Source organism: Pristis pectinata, chromosome 6 (genome assembly GCF_009764475.1).
Source record: "Pristis pectinata isolate sPriPec2 chromosome 6, sPriPec2.1.pri, whole genome shotgun sequence".
Taxonomy (NCBI): Eukaryota; Metazoa; Chordata; class Chondrichthyes; order Rhinopristiformes; family Pristidae; genus Pristis; species Pristis pectinata.
In genome coordinates this window covers 7493560-7513697 of record NC_067410.1, presented here as the reverse complement: position 1 = coordinate 7513697, position 20138 = coordinate 7493560, and the positions used below count along the sequence as shown (strand labels likewise).

The 20138-nt window shown below is 39.8% G+C and overlaps 1 protein-coding gene across 2 annotated transcripts in view; it reads left to right on the top strand.

The window, feature by feature from the left end:
* Nucleotides 1-18809, top strand: part of prkar2aa (protein kinase, cAMP-dependent, regulatory, type II, alpha A) — a 267193-nt gene extending 248384 nt beyond the window's left edge. For both annotated transcript variants that reach the window (XM_052017160.1, XM_052017158.1), the window contains 5 exons: nt 8930-9031; nt 10895-10969; nt 13548-13613; nt 15306-15444; nt 18318-18809. In XM_052017160.1, the coding sequence (XP_051873120.1) occupies nt 8930-9031; nt 10895-10969; nt 13548-13613; nt 15306-15444; nt 18318-18451 (516 nt within the window). In that variant the 3' untranslated portion in view covers nt 18452-18809. The remainder of the gene's footprint in view (nt 1-8929; nt 9032-10894; nt 10970-13547; nt 13614-15305; nt 15445-18317) is intronic.
* Nucleotides 18810-20138: the final 1329 nt, after the last annotated feature.

Sequence of the window (20138 nt, the reverse complement as noted above, 5' to 3'; positions counted from 1 at the left end):
CCCTTCTTCCCCCCCCCCCCCCCCCCCCCACACTTTTATACTGGCTATCTCCCCGCTTTCTTTTCAGTCCTGATGAAGGGTCTCGACCCAAAACGTCAACTGTTCATTTCCCTCCATAGATGTTGCCTGACCCGCTGAGTCCCTCCAGTGCCTTCGTGTGTGGCTCAATTGGAGGTTAGTTGCACAAAAATTGTCCACAAAATCAATTGGTCAATGGGCTTCATTTGCACTCTGTCGGGGATTAGCATTGTCATTACATACAGCCTTAGAGATGTAGGAAGATATCTTCATGATTAGGTTGCATTAATTTTGTTAATTTTGCATTCAGTTAATTGCATTATTTTGGTTTACATTTGTTTACATCATGTAGAATTTGAATGTGGGTAAAAACATGATCAGTTTGAGATTTACCAATTTCCTTTGTTCTGATCAACCTTCCATTGGACAGTTTCATGTTTGCTGCTGTGATGATCTTTCTTTAATCAGGTTTTTATTACTGTAGTACCATGAGGTGTTTTCTAAAGAGATTTTTTCAAGTGTTTTTTGGTATATGCTTGAAATATGCTTGAGGGGCAAAATAGATGACCTTTCCTATGATCTAGATGTTTTTTCCACATTGTTGAAATATTCTATTTATTTTCCTTGGCATTACATTTGTGGATTCAATTTCCACTGTAGTTTGAGGGTTTATTCATTCCACTCTGTTAGCATGAAGATTAAGCACAGTGACTGATTTTTGAGAAGGGATCGGCAAAGTGGAAAAGAAGACAAGAATGCCCTGATACTGAAGAATGAAATGAAGGCAGTAAAAAAAAACAGGGATCTTGGCTCAGCACAAACCAAACATAGAATCAGTTTGGATGGAGCTGAGAAACTAAAGGGGCAGAAACATTGATGGGAATAGTATGTAGGTATTCAAACAGGGTTTGAATCTGCAAACTAATGTAGGGTGAAGTTTAAATGAGGTGATTATAGGTGTATCTAACAAGCCAATTATAATAGTCAGGTAATTTAATCAACATATAGAGTGGGCCAACCAAATTAACAGTAATGGTGTGGAGGATTCATTCATTGACTGTATAAGAGAAGGTTTTGTAGATCAGTGTGTTGGGGAACCAATGAGGGAACGGGCTATTTTATATCTACTAATGGGGAATGAGGGAATGTTAATTGGTGACCTACTGTATAGTTAAGGCCCCTTTCAGGAATATTGATCACAATATAGTGGGATATATATAAAGGTTGAATGATATTTAGTTGAATCTGACTAAGGGAAACCATGAAAGCATGAGGCATGACTGTGGTAGATTGGGAAGCTATATTATGAAGGGTTACAGTAAATGAGTAATGGCTGACTTTTGAAGAATTACTACATAGCTTACATGTGATGGATATCCTTTTGAGGCAAAAAAAGTGGTCCAGCTGTGATTTTAAGGAAAATATTGAGATAGCACGAGATCAAAGGAAAAGCCTTGTATTTTTGCCAATAAGTATATTAAGTCTTGAGGATTGAGAAAATTCCAGAATTCAACAAAGTGGCACTAAGGCATTAATGAGAACAGAGAAAGTAGGCTGTTGTGAAGCATAAAACATGGTTAGAACTCTGATAGATTTGTGCACACAGACTTATTAGTAAAAGTTGATATGGGTCCATGCAACCTGCAACAGGAGGAAGTATATTGTGGAATAAGGAAAAGGCAAAAAAATTATTAAAAATATTTTTTCATGGAGGAAGACACATTTGTATCATATGGACATAGATTAGACGAATGGACAAAGCTCTGGCAAATGTAGAATAATGTGAGAAAATTGAAATTCTTGGTTTTGACAGGGAAGAATAAATATGCTTTTCATGTAGACAGTGGGAGATTGCTGAACTCGAGATGCAGAAGGATATGGGTATCCTAGTGGATGATTCACTGAGGGCTTTTGTGCAATGCAGCTTGTATTCAGAAAGCTACTTATCATTCATTGCAAAAGGAGGTGAATACAAAAGTACAAAGATAATAATTCAGTGTACAGAGCATTGGTGTGACCAAATCTGGAAGACACTGCACCATATTGATCTCTTTATTTACAGAAGATTGGAAGCAGTTCAGAGAAGGTGTACTAGATGATATCTGGAATGGGCAGGTTGTCTTAAAAAGAAATGTCAGACAGGTTAGGCTTGTATTTTCTGGAGTTCAGAAGAGTCGGGGCAATTTGATTAAAATGTATAAAATCCTGAGGGGCTTTGATGGACTAGATTCATAGAGGACGTTCGCCCCGTGTCTGCGTGGGTTTAATCCGAGTGCTCCGGTTTCCTCCTACATTCCAAAGGTGTACGGGTTAGGAAGTTGTGGTCATGCTATGTTGGCGCCGGAAGCATGGCGACACTTGCAGGCTGCCCCCCAGAACACTCTACGCAAAAGATGCATTTCACTGTGTGTTTCATAGAACCATAGAACAATACAGCACAAAACAGGCCGTTCGGCCCACCATGTTGTGCCGACCTTTTATCGACCATGTTTCAATGTACATGTGACTAATAAAGTTATCTTGCGTTTCCTCTTATGAAAGATTCAACAAAGAGCAGTGAAAAGCAGTCACATATTTAAGACAGATGAGGTGAAACATTTTCTCTTTGAGTGTTGAGAGCTTTTGAAAGTCTGTTCAAGGAGGTGAAAGATTACCAGGTGTAGACAGGAATGTGAAGTTGAGGTTACAATCATGTCGGCTAGGATCTTATTCGATAACAGAGCAGGTTCAAGGATCAAAGGGGCCTACTCCTGCTCCTTGTCCATATGTTAATTAGATTGATTCCTGGGTTAGCGAGTTTGTTGCATGAGAAGTGATTAAGCATTACTAATCCTATGCTGTCTTCGGTTTAGAAGAATGAGAGCTGTTCTTATTGAAATAACAACATCATTGTGGGCCTTCAGAGGACAGGTCTAGAGTTAATGTTTCCCCTGGTTGGGGTGTCTGTAATTAGGGGTCACAGTCTCATACTAAGGGATTGGCCATTCAGTACAAAGCTGGGAAGAAATTTTGTAATCGAGAAAGCAGTGAGTCTTTGGAATTATCAGTTCAAGAGGGTCTGAAGGCTCAGGCACTGAGTATATTCAGGATGGAGATGGATAGATCTTTAGATAATAAGGAAATTATGGGATATAGGTTAATTCAGGAAAGAGGTAAATGATCACACCTGATCTCACTGAACCACAGGGCAGACAAAAGGGACTTTTTCTTGCATTTAGTTTGAGTGTTTCTTGGGATATTAGATCAAGACGACTAAACTTAGAGAGTCATAAAGCATGGAAGCAGACCCTGAGGCCCAACTGGTCCATGCCAGCCAAGACATCCGTCTGAGCTACAATCCCTCGAGTCCCAGCCACATCCCTGTAAATTTCCTCTGCACTCTTTTCAGCTCAATGACATCTTTCCTATAGCACGGTGACCAAAACTGAACACAATATTCCAAATGTGACCTCACTACATCTTGTACAACTTCAACATAACACCCTATACACAATGCCCTGACTGATGAAAGCTGCCTTCACCATTACGTCTGCCTGTGACACAGCTTTCTGTTCTATAACACTCCCTTGGGCTCCACCGTTCACTGTGAAAGTCCTACCCTCATTTGTCTTCCCGAAATGCAACATTTTGCACACTCGAATTAAACTCCAAATCCCCAGTTTAAAGTCCTATATTTTGTCCTTGGTTTTATATTTTCATTATATCCTTTGCAAAATTTATAAAGGGAATTGCTTTCTTTAAGTTTATCAAGTTGTAAATGGCAACTTTTGCCCATGGCAATGCAGCTTATAAGCAAGGCAATGCTGAGTTAGAAACTTGGAGCTAATTAGATCGGCAGAAATAATCTTCTCTAAATATTCTCTTGCATTATGCCCTCGATCAATGCTTGATATTATTTTGTGTTGTGAAACCACTTGCAACAATTTGGAGAACCAAGAAACAGGACTGACTAAACGGTATGTTTTTCTTCGCCTTTCAGGCCTAAGAACTGGGAGATGCAAAACTGTGGTCTGTAGTACCACCACTGGCTGAATACTAGAATTACAGTATGATCTGAACATGAAGAATTTGTTACAGAGGAAATTTGTACAATGAATGTCTTGTGGCATTGCAGACGATGAGTCTGAAGCTTTGCTATTTTAATACCATAAAGCTATTAATGCATTGCAAGAGACTTATCAAGGAAAATCAATTTGCAGTGATTGAACTTCAAATTCAAATAAAGTGTATAGAGTCATAAAGTCATACAGCATGGAAACAGGCCCTTTGGCCAACTAGTCCATGCCAATCAAGCTAGTCCCATTTGGCCCAAGACCTTCTGAACCTTTGCTGTCCGTGCACCTGTCTGTCTGTTAGATGTTGTTATTGTGATTTTATTGTACATTGGTATTTTTACTTGTGCCTTAAGAATAGGATTTTGCAACTAGTTTATTCCAAAAACAGTAAAAATAAAGGAATTATATATTCCGTATGTTTTAATGGGGTTTGTTCTGCATTTTCTTTTAGAATAGAAGTCCTTTCTTTTAACCATTTATTGTACCTAGTTGTTCTTAAAATGAAGTTACTGTTTTATAAACAGAGTTCCTTTCTCATGAAGACCCGTGGATATTTGGTCCACGATCACTTGATGTGTATTTGGTAAACTTCTCCAGTTTACGTGCCTCCCGCATATGGAGAGGTTACTTTCCTAGAAAGCCATCTGTAACATGAACCCCTGTTCCTGTTGAATCCCAAGTTATAAGTAGAGATGTGTTCATACAGGATGTTTTTCTCATATATTAAGCCATTTATCGGCAATGACAAAGTGACCCACCACTGTTATTTAACAGTTGAGACCAGCATTAGACTTGGCTTGCGCAAAAGAAACAACAAATTTTGTCAGTTTTTAATTTATAATCACTAAATACTGTGGGTCGATAAGATATGGATGTGATATCACCGTGTCGATTGGGTAGGCAGCCACAGCCGAGTCCCTCCTTTGCCACGTCCTCTCCAGTCTGAGGACATGAACAGACCTCTCAGGGTGCAGTGCTGCCCCAGCCTTCACCTACGAGGCGTTTTCTCTGATGTATTGCATTATGAGGAGCTACAGAAGCCTTGGCCAGCTCCTTAAGTAATCCTTCGGAATTTACTCCACTTCCATTGTCACCATGCTTTAACCCATTATCCCCTGAACTCATTCTACATCACCTTTCTCTCATGAACCCCAATCCTCAAATCCCATCCCTTTCCCTGATATCCCCACTTCCTATACTATTTCCTAATTCGTGCGCCTTGTGCATCAGTGAAAATACCTCACAAATGAAGAGCATGCGGTGCTACACCCTGAGACGTCTGTTCGCACATCCTTGTACTGAAGAGGGTGTGGCAGAGGGGGGACTCAGCTGTGACTGCCAACACAGTCGACGCGGTGACGTCATGTCCAAATCTTATTGCCCCACAGTACTGAGTGACTACAAATAAAAGTTAATAAAATTTGTTGTTCCTTTTGCATTGTGTTTATTTATTTGTTTCCCTCCCTGCCCCCACATAAATTCCATAAGGGCGAGTTTCCTTAACCCAAATGGCCACAATGCAGGGATTGCCTGTATTCATGTACTGGAGTGAAGGAGGCTGAGGAGTGATGTGGCAGAGGTCTATAAGATAATGAGAGGCATTGACAGAGTAGGTAGTTAATATCTTTTTCCTGTGGTAAGGATACTAAAAACAAGCGTGTGTTGGTTTAAATTGAGACAAAGGATCTTAAAGGGATCTGAAGGATAAGTTTTGAACAGTGGTTGATATCTGGATCGTGCTGCCAGAGGAGATGGTGAAATCAGACACAAGCATTGTGTTTAAGAGGCATTTAGACAGACACTTAAATAGGCAAGGCACAGAAGGATACAGTCGTAATGCAGGCAAGTGGGATTAGTGTTGGTGGGCAAAAAGGTTGTCATGGGTGTGATGGGGTGAAGGTCCCTTTTCTGTGCTGTACAACTCTGTGTCTTTGACTATGAGATGGTTGTTGATAAGACCAGTGTTTGTTGCCTCTTCTTAGAAAGATGGATGTAAACAGCCTCTTTGAAGATTCCACCACAGTTCTCGGAGTAGAGTTTCCCATGATTTAATCCAGTGGTGATGAAAGATCAACTGTTTTTCTTACAAGTCTGAATATTGTGGAATTTGTAGATGATGGCTTTCCCATCTGCATTTGTCTTAGAATGGTAGCAGATGTGGTCTTGGAAGGTGCTGCAAGGAAACTTCACAAAGTTGTGGCAGTGCATTTGTAGGAGGCATGCAGTCGTCTTGATGTGTTGGTGGTGGGAATGAATATTTAGAGTAATGAGTGAGGTTTTATTCAGGCAGGTTTGTTGGGTGTTTTTGGAGGTAAGCTCATCAGGCTTCCATCAGACTCTGCCTTGTAGTTGGTGAAAAGGTACTGGGGAGTTGGGAGAGGAATTGTCTGCATTAAATAAGCCAGTCTCCGTCCTGCGACTGCTCTGGTTCAGTAGTTACTGAACGGTGACCCACTCGAGATCATATAAGGGAACCCAGCACTGATAGTTCCAGTTCTGTTGAATGTGAAAGGGAGATGAAAAAAATAAAGGTAAGTTTGTGATGGGGTGGTATTTTGGAAGAACAGGCACTTGGTTCCATTATTAAGAGAGAGCTGGGAGCTAGAGCATTACAGGCAACTGCTTCTCTTCCCGTAACCTCACAATTGTCCCTAATGTCCATAAAAATCTAAATCTGACCCTCTGATTTTTGACCTACATACCCTGAGTAATATAACCATAAGCACTGCCTCACTTTCCTCATGTATGCTGTCATCATCAGTTGTACATCCCCATTAAAATGCTTTACTACCCCACTGTATCTAAATTTTCATTCTGTTTGTTCAGTATGCAGTATTGAGTAATCAGACATTTTTTCCAACTAAATATTGGAAAAACTAAAACGTTATCTTGAGTTTCCATTAAAAACTCTTTCCTGGCCTCCAATTCCTGGCAGATGTCTGAAATTGAACCAGATTGCCTGCAACCTTGTTGTCACAATTGATGCTGAGATGAGCTTCGGAGCACACATTTATGCCATCACTTTGACTTCCTATTTCCACCTCCTCAGTATTGCTCATTTTGCTTCTGACACTGCTGAAGTTATGCAGAAATCTTCCTCTGTACCATTATTGCTTATAGATAATTATTGCAACTCCTTCCTATGTGGTCTTCCTCATTCGTTGTCCTAATTCACACTGTTATGTTCATACTTTGCTCTTATGGATGCCAGCATACGTTGGCGCCTACTTAAATTATTATCTTTATTTTCAGATCCCTCCATAGCCTTGCTCCCTCTTTCTCTGTAATCTTCTCTACCCCTACAGTCTTCCTTCAAACATGCTACCTTGGCCATCCCTGAACTGTGATTGCTCCACCATTCACCGTGGCACCCTATGCTTAGGAATTCACTTTAAACCCTGCCACAATTCTTTTTTAACACCAAGCTTGTGGATATCTGTCCAAATATCTCATGTCACTTGCTGTCAAGTAATGTTGCTATGAAGTATTGTGGGAAGTACAGTGTTAAAGGCACCCCATAAACGCAAGTTGTTAGAATGCAAACAGAAAATGCTGGAAACGCTCAGGCTGCATCTGTGGGAAGAGAAACAGTTAACGTTTAGGTCAGAACTGAGAATGAGACAAAAACATGTTAAGCTGCAGGGAGGTTTGAGTGGCAATGTCGTTAGATAGGGAAAACTGGGGGGGGGGGGGGGGGGGGGGAGTGACCATGGAGATAAACTGTAAACAAGGTTATCTGGCCAATAAGTGAATGGGAGCAGTTAGAGTGAAAACATAGGCAAAAGAACATAGACGAAAAAATGAAAGCTTTGCAAAATGCAGTGCAGGAAGACATGACCAGCAGGTCAGGCTGGGCATGTCTTCCACTCCAAGGGAAAAGAAGAAAATAAAAGAAAAATAAAAGCAAAAATCTGGGCTGATGTCACAGATGGGTGACTGATGCAGACTGAAATCAAGTTACCTGAAGTTGAATTCAATATTGAGTCCAGAAGGCGACACAAGCTGTTGTCATTGTGTAACAAAGGGGAAATGAAGCTGCATAGGCAACTGAACTGATGGCAAACTTCGCAGCAACATCTCCTTGATCACTCAAGATATTTAATTTCAATTTTGCTGTACATGGTTTTAGCAGCACATGGTGGTATTCCTAGGCTTTGGTTAGTAACACTGGGAGGTGGTTATTGGAAGTGTGACTGGGTTGCAGTGTATTGTTTGAATTTATCAGGACTTTGGTGGGTCAGTGAGGGTGATGGAGAGTAGTGAGTTAGTGATACTTTGCTGCTGTAGATTGTATCTTCGATCTTGCATAATAATGGAAGGGAAACCCAGGGTTTGTGGAACTGTGGAAAGCAAATCTGAAGATTGAATGCACTATATTTCAGTAAGGCAGGCCAGAATGAGGGTACACGAACAGCCTTAGTCCAATTGAGTAGTAGAAAAGGCTAGGAGAATTGAATGGCCTTCTTCTATTTCCTAATTCTGAATCTATTTTGATAAAAATATTTGATAAATATTTTTAAAAATACTTTTTATATGCAGAGTTTTCATAGTTTTGAATTTTATGGCCTGTCCACACAAAAGCCAGCTACATGGGCACCCTTGAGACTAAGATTTTAATGCTAAAAAGAAACAGGAGAATTTGGAAAAACAGTATCTCTCAACTTGCACAAATGAAGGGCATGAGCTTCTGATACATAATTGCATTGTTATAATTCTTTGTATGTGCCCCAATAAAACAAAAGCTAGTTATTTGAGATGTGTGGGAGCTGTAACCTGAAGTTTTCTGTGCTTCAAAAAAAATAGATATTTCCCTGGTTTAGATTTCTGTTGGTTCATTTTCCTATTCTCCTTTGCAGGACCGTGTTACGTTTCGGCGAATAATTGTGAAAAACAATGCAAAGAAGAGGAAGATGTTCGAATCATTCATTGAATCAGTTCCCCTGTTGAAATCACTGGAGGTACAGTTGTTTTCTTCTACCCTTGCATTACTTGCTCCTCAGAACATTTAGTTAGTATAGTAACACTTTATGAAGCACCTTAGGAATTATTATTTAGAATTGATGAGCTGTGTAAGGTACCAGAGCAGTTGATCAAAAGCTTGGAGGTACAGAAGCCAAGACCCACACTCAACATTTTAGGAACACTCCTTCCCCCCTGCCATCAGATTTCTGAACAGTCCATGAACGCTACCTCGTTATTCCTCTTTTGCACTTTATTTATTTAAAACAACAAATTTCATGACATATGAAATGATGAGAGGTATTGATCAGGTGGATAGTCAGCTTTTCCCCAGGGCTGAAATGGTGGCCACAAGAGGACATAGGCTTAAGGTGCCGGGAAGTAGGTACAGAGGAGATGTCAGGGGTAAGTTTTTTACTCAGAGAGTGGTGAGTACGTGGAATGGGCTGCCAGCAATGGTGGTGGAGGCAGATACGATAGGGTCTTTTAAGACACTGTTGGATAGGTACATGGAGCTCAGAAAAATAGAGGGGTGTAGTTTTTCTATGTTCTATGTCAGTGATAATAAATCTAATTCTGATTCTGACTGAAGAGATTTTTTTTAAGGAGGAATGAGGTGCAGGGGCAGAGGCATTTTAAGGGAATGCATTCCAGTACTTGGGAACCTGCAGTTGAAACACACAGGCTAATAATGAAAGGGTAACAATGGAGCCAGAGCAAGAGGGCAATGGTCTGTTGACTATTGCTGGTTAGAACTAGGGCAGCATGGTGTAGGTCGTGCTGCTACCTCACAGCTCCAATCACCCAGGTTTAATCCTGAGTTGTGGTGCTGTCTGAGTGGAGTTTGCATGTTCTCTGTGTGTCCACATGTATTTTCCCCAGGTGCTCTAGTTCCCCCTCGCATTTCAAAGACATGCACGGTGATAGATTAATTGACTACTGTAAATTACTCTGGTGTAGTTCCCTGGTAGAAGAACCAGAGATGTGTTCAAGGGCATATGTGAGAGAATAGATTAACAATAAAGTACGTGGGGGAATTGGTTTGATGGGTTTTGTCTGAGAGCCAGCATCGACTCGATTGGCTGAATGGCCTCTGATGTCATAAAGAAATATGTGAAAACTAAAACGAAGTGCATGAATGCAAAACTTGCAATTCCATTCTCTTAATCCCTCTCCATCATCCTTTGAAACAAGGCTTATACACTTGTTCAGATGGTAAACATTATGAGCAACTTTGCAGTACAGCCTGTTTTCATTCCAGATCTAATTGCTGTCTGTGCTACTTCAGTTCATTTAAGCCAAGAAATCTGTAGAAATCATTTGGAAGTGATTGAACAATGTCTACAGACTATTTTTCTGGACATCTTGAAGACAATTGGTTAAGTCCTCTGCTAGAAACTGTCAGCTAAAATTAAAGTTCTGGCCAGCAAAGAGTCTCTGTCAGGGTGCCAGCAATCTCTTCCCTTGCCTCCCCAGCAGCCTGGGATGCATCTCATCAGATTCTAAGGATTTATCCAACTTTATGCCAGCTAAGACACCTCATACCTCCTCTTGAATATTAACATGTTCTAGAATTTCACTGTCCTTCCTGAGTTCTCCAACTACCTTGCACTTCTCCTTAGCGAATACAGATGAATACAGTATTCAATTACGGTCTTGTTCACATCCTCTGGCACAGATCATCACTTTTGTCCTTAATGGGCCCTGTTCTTGCCCTCTTGTCGTTAATCTACAAATAAAATGTTTTGGGATTTTCCTTAATCTTGTCTGCCAGTGATCCGTATTGCCTTGGTATCCATTGAGCCACAGTTAAGTCATTAAAGTTTGCCAAGATTCTCTGTAATATCTATTTGGTGTTTCAGCTTTCCGAAAGAATGAAGATTGTTGATGTAATAGGAGAGAAACAATATCAGAACAACGAACTTATCATTAAACAGGTAAGAAGTCAGTTCATTACAACCTTTATGGCATTTATTTTTAACTACTAAGTAACCAACTCGCAAACTCTCTTGTTCAGCAACTTATGTTTGTTTTTCTTTTACTTTTTGGCACTTTTTTTGTAAATTATTGATTTCTTTCAGGGCAGGTTGATAGAAAACCTTTGTTTATGTAGTTGTTTAATACAAGGCTCATTTTTGTGTATGCTCCACTTAACCAGTCTTATTGGCCTCCGAATGTGTGCATGTGCAAGCATTGTCATAGAGCCATAGAGAGAGAGAGACACACACAGCATGGCAGAACCCTTTGATTTGACAATTCCCCTCTCCTCGCTCGTTTTTCTTCTCCTCAGATTCCCATCAACTCCCACCAGATTCTACCTCCCATCCACAGACTATAAGTGGAATTTATAGTGCCATTTAACCTACCAACTCACACTTTTTGGGCATGTGGGAGGAAACTGGAGCACCCGGATGAAACCCATGCAGTCAAGTGGGTGGATGTGCAAACTCCTCAAAGACAGTGCAGGAGGTTAGGAATCAACCTAGGTCGCTGGAGTTGTGAAGCAGCATCCCTACTAGTTCTCCCACAGGGCTGCAGCTTCATGACTGAAGCTGGGTTCCAGATCAGAATTTGAATAGTTACCCATTTGTCTTGAAGGTTACTTCCCTTATCATGGGAAGCTTCTTGGAGGTGAGGTGCAGCTTTGTGATGAGAAAAGGTTAAGAAAAGTGTTAAGACAATGACTCGGTCTTGCTTGATTGCAGGGTCTGACTTAGGGTCTGTTATGGACCCCTTGTTTAAGAACACTTGCATGTAATCATGTAGTAGATTTGAGACGGAGGTGAATTTCTTTCGGCAACCAAATCTGAGAAAGATGTTCTTCAGTTCCTCTTGACATTGAGAAGGGATTGTAGTGTACTGCATTACTACTTGTGCTCTTTTAGTGTTAGCAAATAATGTCCAATGCAGACAGAACATGTTGAAAATACTCAGCTGGCAAGACATCGTAAGTGGAGAGAGTTAGCCTCTTCAGGTTGGTGACCTTTCATCAGAACTCAGACCAGCTGAATGTTTCCACTATTTTCTGTTTTACTGCAGATGCTGGAAATCTGAAATAGTAGTTCTTTCATTATCACTTACTGGCATTCTCATACCTCTGAAACAAAAGGAGGCCATTTGGCTGATTGAATCTTTGCTGGTTCTCAAAGCATTACCATCAGTTCCATTGCCCCCTTGTCTCCCTGCAACTTACCATCTCCCCACATGGACTATGGGGCAATTTACAGTGGCCAATTAACCTGCCAGCTCTTTGGAATGTGGATGGAAAGTGGAGCACATGGGGAAAACCCTCGTTGTTACAGGGAGAACGTGCAAAATCTACACAGCATCCAAGGCCAGGATTGAACTTGGGTCCCTAGAGCTGTGGGGCTGTGCATGTGGATGTTTAGCAATTGTGTAATCATGGATGAGGGCCCATGGAGTATGCAAATGAGAATTACACCAGAAAATCAAATTTCATAAATTGGCAACTGAATAATGTCTGAATAACGTTGAGCTGGCTGGGGTGTGTAATTGGTTTCCCAATTATTCTCCTTTGCCATTCTCCTTTCCAGTTGTTGATTACATTGGATCCAGGTCTGGATGGTTCCAAGCACTTCCTACAGAACATAACTGTAGCATTCTGTGGAGTGGGTAGAAAGAATCCTTGAATCAATTATACAGTGATCAGAACATACTGTTGGCAGTAGCCTTGAAAGCTAAAGGAATGTCAAGCTCTAACTTATTGACCAGTTCAACACTTGAACTTTGCCCATTATATCTGGCAGAGCAAAAATGAAGCAGTGCCGACTTTCCCCACAGACAATTTGCTATTGCATTGGCAGTGAGAGAACTTGGTTATTGGAACTTACCCCTCCCATTCCACAGTACCACATACACCACCTGAGAACCTTAGCTATGTAGAACAGGTTATTCATTTCCTTGAACCTGTTCAGTGCTGAATTTCACCACTATTTGCCTGTCATCTTTCAAATTTTGTGATGCCTCAGCCAAACAAAAATCTGTTTCACAGTCTGGAAATTTTTGTGACTTGGCATCTACAGCCTTTCGAGGGATTGAATTCTGGATTTTCACCATATTTTGTGTGATGTGGAGAATTCCAGATTTTTGCTCCTTGGTGGCCTAGCTCCTATTTTAAGATCATGCCCTTTACTTCTGGAAGAACAAAGAATCAAAAGTACTCCATTATCCACTTCACTGACAATTTTAACATCATTCATAAGAAGTCATTTAAAATATTTTGTGGAACAGAACTTTTTCTCTAAAATCCAGCTTAATTTTTCAAGCTCAAGCTCCTGGATTCTTAAAGGCACTTTTCTTTAACAACGTCTCCAACCTTTCCACCATGGGCAGAAGCAATCCTGGAATTAGTTCTATAATGACCACAACATGCTGATGGTAGTAGCCTCTAACGCAGGAAAGACAGTCAAACTCTGACTAAATTATTGTATACTAAAACAAGTTGCTGTTAAGTTATAATTTTGAAAACTGAAATTTTTCTCCACTGTTATGCAGGGAGATACGGCAGACTGTTTCTTCATTGTAGAATCGGGTGAAGTGAAGATTATGATCAAGAGCAAGGTAAGAAACTTCACTGGCACAAGCAGAGAAATGAACATAAACCAAAGTAAAATAGCTGTAAAGTGGAAACTATAAATATAGCAAAGTGCTGTAAATACTGTAAATGTACGTGCCTGAAGAGGGAAATGTGTAATGTATCAGGTTGGTAACATTTCATCAGAGTTGGCGGAGATGTAATTTTTAAGCAATTGCAGAGTCAGTGAAAATGGGTAGACCAAGGTCTTTAATCGGGTGAAGGGCAGGGGTGATTAAATGACAAGAAGGATGACAGTACTGAGATAAAATTAGTTAGGGGACGAATAAATATATAAAGGATACAGAGAGCTATGATCAATACATGTCAAAAAGGAGTAGCAGTTGTGATATAAAATTATTGATCTGATTGTTCAGAATGGAAGGCTATAAGATGCTTTATCAAAGAATGTTCCTTGAACTTGCATAGAGCTTCACTGTAAAACAAATTGGAGTCTGAAGGGAGTAGAGAATTAAAATGGTAAGTGATTAAAAACTCGGTGTCATGCTTGTGTACTGAGGTGGAGGTCTTCAGTAAAGCAATCTCTCCATCAGTGCTTGGTCTCCCAAGTATAGAAAGGACAGTATCATGAGCAATAAATAGTGAGGTGAAAGGTCAGCTGCACGTTCTCCTCTGCTTGCATGGGAATGGTAGGAGGAAGTGTAGGTAATTAGAGTGTGTTCCAGTTCCACAGATTTATTGAGTGAACTAGCCGTTGCATGCTGAAAGGGAATGGGAGGGAAAGCATTAATTGTAGCATCACAGCGGAGGTTTTGAAATTAGTGGGGAATGATTGTTTAAGTGTGGAACTTTGTGGGGATAGGAGGTGAGGGCAAGGAGAACTCAGTCAAGGGAAGGAGAGTTGTGAGGACAGGGCTGGAAATGCAGGAAAGGAGATGATGTGTTCAAGGGTTCTATCAACTTGCAATGGAGAGGAATGCTGAGTTGAAGCAAATGAAAGATGTGTTGCAGCATTGGTATGGAACGCGACGTGGTCTACCAGATATGACAGATGCTATGGGAATGGAATGGAGTATTTTATGGGAAAATTGAGTAGGAGGAAGTATGGATGCAGTGGATAGATGATAATCCACATAAGAAGTATTTACCTTACAGCCTTCAGAAGTTCTGCATTTACAGCATTTTCTGTTTCTGTCCAGGAAAGCCTTGATTATTCCTTGTTCAATATGAGTGGTGATTACTACTTTATTGCAGGAATCAGACCACATCAGTTAACTTCTAACATCTGAAAGCCATTTTTTATTGGCAAATGATGATGCTCTTGTGTTTTCCACACTCAATTTCCAAACAATAGATGAAAATCAAACAAACTGCAGATGCTGGAAATCTAAAATAAAAACAGAAAATTTCCTGTTTTGATTCCAAACAGTAGGATTGTGCTTTTAGGACTTGGCTCTGGCTGAAATTTTTTTTTATAGTTTCTGAATGTTCAAACATCAATTTTGGAAAATTAATTGTTGTGTTTATAGTTACAATGAAGTACGGAACTAAAATGTGAGTTTGGGCCCTCCAAGGCTGAACTTTTGTGTGCAGATTACTTCAGAGATCCCTGACATAGCAGCATAGTTCCATGCTTTCTCCAACTTGTTTAATTCAAATTGATTCTGGTGCGGTGTTCTTTACAATTGAAACGAAGCATTTGTATTTGCTTTGCTTAGACACTGGCGGATCAAGAGGACAATGCAGAGGTGGAAATTGCCAGATGTGTCAAGGGGCAGTATTTTGGAGAATTGGCACTGGTGACCAACAAACCTAGAGCAGCTTCAGCATATGCAGTTGGAGAAGTCAAGTGCTTAGGCAAGTATTCATTGCAATTGAGCATAACATAAGAAATAGAAGCAGGAGTAGGCCATTCGGCCGCCTCAGCCCACTCCTTTTGACAACATCTCCTTTACTCCAGTGCCACTTTCCTGTACTAACTCCATTTCCCTTGATTCCCTTAATATCCAAATTTCTATCAATGAATTGAGTGAACTTGGTAACTGACTGTCCACAGCCCTCTTGTGGAGAGAATTCCAAAGATACACTGGCCTTTGAGTGAAGAAATTTTTTTGCACCTCATTTTGAGACTCTGACCCTCCTTGACACATCACTCAGAGAAAATATCATCACGGCATTCCCCCTAGTCACGTCCCATCAGGAATCTGTATGCTTCAGTGAGATTATTCCTTATTCTTCCAAAGTCCAGAAAGTGTAGACACTGCCTGCTTAGTCTCTCCTCATTGGACTATCTCCTCCCCTCCCACCCCCATACCAGGAAACCATCTGGTGAATCTTTCTTGCATTCCCTTTATCAAAGTACATCTTCCTTGGTTAAATCAGCCATTCCAGTTGAGGTCACACCAGAATCCTAAATGATTGCAATAAAACGTCAACTTTTCTTTTGAATAATGGCCAGCATTACATTTCATCTATCCAACTGCTTGTGTACCTGCATGTAAACTCTCAAGGATATGCAGCTCCCTCTGAACACTTCACCATTTAACTTTGCTTTCTATTTTTTCTCTACCAAAGTGGGTGACATTACATTTTTCTACATTACATTCCATATGCCATGTCCTCACCCATTCACTTGGTCTGTCGTATCTGCTTGAAGCCTTTCCGCATCCCCTCACAGCTCATTCAGCTTTGTATCATCAGGAAACTTTGATACACTTGTTTCCCTCATCCATAACATTGATATTATTCATGAACAGCTGGGGCACCAGCACCCTACTAGTTATAATATCTCAACTGATAAAGACTCATTTATTCCTTCTCTTTTCTGTCCGTTAACCAATCCTTGATCCACATCATGTTGCCCCCAATCTCATGTGCTCTAATTTTGTTTCATAACCTCATGTGCGTCACCTTATCAAAGGCTTCTGAAAGTCCAAATACATCACATCAACTGGTTCACCCTTATCTACATTGCTAGTTACAACCTCAAAAACCCCTATCATTTTGTCAAACATGATTTCTATTGCATAAATTCATGTTGACTCTGCCCGATCCTATTATTTTCTAAGTACCACATTACTATTTTCACCCTCCTTTCCAAAATAATGCAGTTACATTTACTACCTTCCAATTTCTGGGAGCCATTCTAGAATCCATTGAAATTGAAGATGAATAGCACATTCACTATCTTCATAACCACCTCTTTCAAAAACTTAAGGTGTAGATCATCAGACGCTGATGATTTATTGGTTTGCTGACCTAATAATTTGTCCAATACTGTTTCATAATTATTACAAATTCCTTTTATCTCCTCGCTCTCTCTGGACCTGTTGCCCTTCATTACTTCCAGAATATATTCTGTATCTTCTGTGAAAACGGTCACAAAATATTTGTTTAACATCTCTGCCATTCTCTTATTCCTCAGTATTATTTCTCCAGTCTCATTAAATTTTTGTCAATCTTTTCCTATTGATCAATGGAAGCTTTGGCAATCTGTTTTTATCAATTATTCTCATTCAACTTTTCTATCCTTATCAATGTACTCCTGGCTGAATTCTGAAATTTTCCCAAGCCTCAAACTTTTCAGCAACATTATAAGCCTTTTTTCTTGATTCAGTAGTATTTTCAGCTTCTCTTGTTAGCTATGGTTGGATGATTTTTCTTGTTTTATTTTGTCATATGGATATATATTTGCCGTAAAACTAATTATGAGCTTCCCAATCTGCACTAGCCAACTCTCACCTGATGCGTTTATAGTTAGTTTGGATTTAAGATCATGATTTTGAATTGAACTAAATCACTTTAAATCTTAATATAAAATTCTGTCATGTTATGATCAGTCCTCCCAACAGCAGGTTATTAACTAACCCTTCCTCATAACAAAATACTTGATCTAAAATTACATTTTCCGTTAAAATTACAGTTCATTTCTCAACATACTCCATGAATTCAGTCCTTACAGTATTATTGCTAGTTTGGTTTGCCTAAAAGTAGATTAAATATTCCCACAACTATTTTGTTGCCCTTATTACATACATCTCTAATTTCCTGATTTACTTTCTATCCTACATTATCACTACTGTTTGAGTGCCTATCGATAAGTCCCACCACTGTTTTCTAACCCACCCAAACTGATTCAACTTCTTGATTTTCCAAGCTAAGATCCTTCCTCTCTTGTGCCTTTCTCGGTCTTCAATACCACGGTTGCCCTGCCTCCTTTTCCGTTATGTCCAACCCGCACGTCTTTGAGATGCGGAAGGTCACGGAGAACGTACAAGCTCCCCCAGCACCAGAGGTCAAGATTGAACCTGGGTCGCTGAAGCTATGAGGCAGCAGCTCCACTCGTTGCTCTGCTGTGCCGTTTCATAAATATATCAATGTTCTGGGCTCCACATTCCCAAGGAGATTCCCAGAAACTAGTTTGAAGGTCTGCTGGTGGATTGTAGGTGAAATTACGTTCAAGGTGTTAATGCAGGATTAATTCTCAAAATATTTGGGTGTGTACTGTTTACTTAATAGTATAGATGATATTTTGACAAAGATTATGGGTTGATATTTCATTGCTATATTGAAAGAGTATTTCATTTCCGTACAATACAGGGGCACAGTATGCCCTTTTTGATCTTGCCCTGAAAGTTTTTCCCAATCATGTTTTCTGCATTTTAACATGTGCAAAGTATCTTATTGTTGAGTTAAGGTTTTAAGTGACTGCTTTCTTTTTGCCTCTACAGTGATGGATATCCAAGCATTTGAAAGGTTGTTAGGCCCTTGCATGGACATCATGAAGAGAAATATAGTGAATTATGAAGAGCAACTTGTCTCCTTGTTCGGTACCAGTTTGGACTTGGAGAATCCTGGTTTATAGGCACGATGTTATCTCATGCCTTTTCAGTTTGATGGAAACAAAGTGGAAAAACACCCATAAACACAAAAAAAATTCCCCACAAAGAAAAAAAAAGCAGTAAATGAGCAAAACAGCATTTTCTGCCTCTTTCCATGCCGTGGGGGCAACCACTATGATGAAATACATTACCACCCAGCCAGGGATGGAGAAAATTTGTGGCAAAGTTCTGTTTTTTTTTGTTATCTGCCTTCTTGGTTTAAAAGCATATTCTGTATCTTGGGTTGATTTTCTTCCAAAAACAGAAAAGAAATGTTGATTTATGAATTATCAAACTGAACCACAAAGACAAATACTAAATGTAATTTTTGATAAGATGAAATGAGCAGATTCTGTGTTTCTTTGTTACTTATATAAGTAGGTGACCAGTTCTTGCCAAAAAAAACCTCAAAAAAAAAGTATGATTGTTGTAAAGCTTTGATTGCTTCTGTGGTTTCACCACTGGGTGTTACTTTGAAAGTATATGGATAGGTTTTAATGTTTCATATAAAACTGGCTTTAAAGCTCCCTGAATTGTGTTGAACATAGATTACCAAAGTTGCTTTGAATCAAGAGGTTTCTGAAATGAAAAGTTGTGCATCTGTAGTAGGTTTTCAGTATAATATCGTTTTACAGTATGAAACAATTCATAAGTCAGATGAAATGTGTTGATGGGGTTATTAAGAAAAAGCCACTTGCACAATTATAACAGTTCAATTGTATGGCTAGCCTCCATTTTATTACTGTGCAGTACCAAACAGACATTGGAACAATGCTGCTGTTCCCCCAAGTGTCAAATCATTACATAAATTTCACTTACCACTTCTTTTCCCCCTTTTGTTGTGTTGTTGTAATGGATGAGTTGAAATATGCATTTTTTTTAAACGTGTGAGCCTTCTCAGGTTCACTGTGTGCATGCTACGTGGGCACCATAAGTAGTGGTTTACGCAGAGACAACTACCAAAACTGGATGTAGAATTCCGTGTCTCTTTTGGTTTCCATCTTGTTGCTTTTCCTTATTTCCCCATTGCCCAATGTTCAGATCAGGACTCGGTTGGAGATTTTTCAGCTCAGTTGTGTGTTCAGGAATTGGCAGGCTAGTGTGAATTTTTCAAGTCATCACTGCCCAGTTATTTTACCCCACCACTAGCAATCCCAATCCTAGTCCAAGTCCAAAATACTCCTTGACCTGCCTGCTCCCTTCAGAGAAGTGTTGAGCAGATCAATTGAGGTTTGCATTTGAGGAGTCACAGCTCTTAACTGAAAGCTCGACACTCATTCAGTATTTGAGAGATATGACATGATAAACTGTACAAAGAAAGTTGAAGATTTGATGTATGAACAGATTCATTTAGAATCCTGACCTAGAATATAGGTGTATCAGCAGACATTGAATCACGAAGGTTATTGTTGGCCTTAGCTTAAGAATTTTATAATTAATGTGCAACTAGTCACAGTGAGGTGATTATGGTCACCCTTTTATCCTGAACCCAATGATATCTCCAAACATCTCAGGCTGAGAAGACCCCAGGTCCAGAGGTGTAGAAATATTTGATTAAGGGCACTTTTTATGTTTAGTGTATATTTCCTTCCATAAATCTGTGGTGCACCCTTCAATAAATTTAACATACAATCATCTGAGTTTTTCTTACCGGACCACATCAATGGTAGA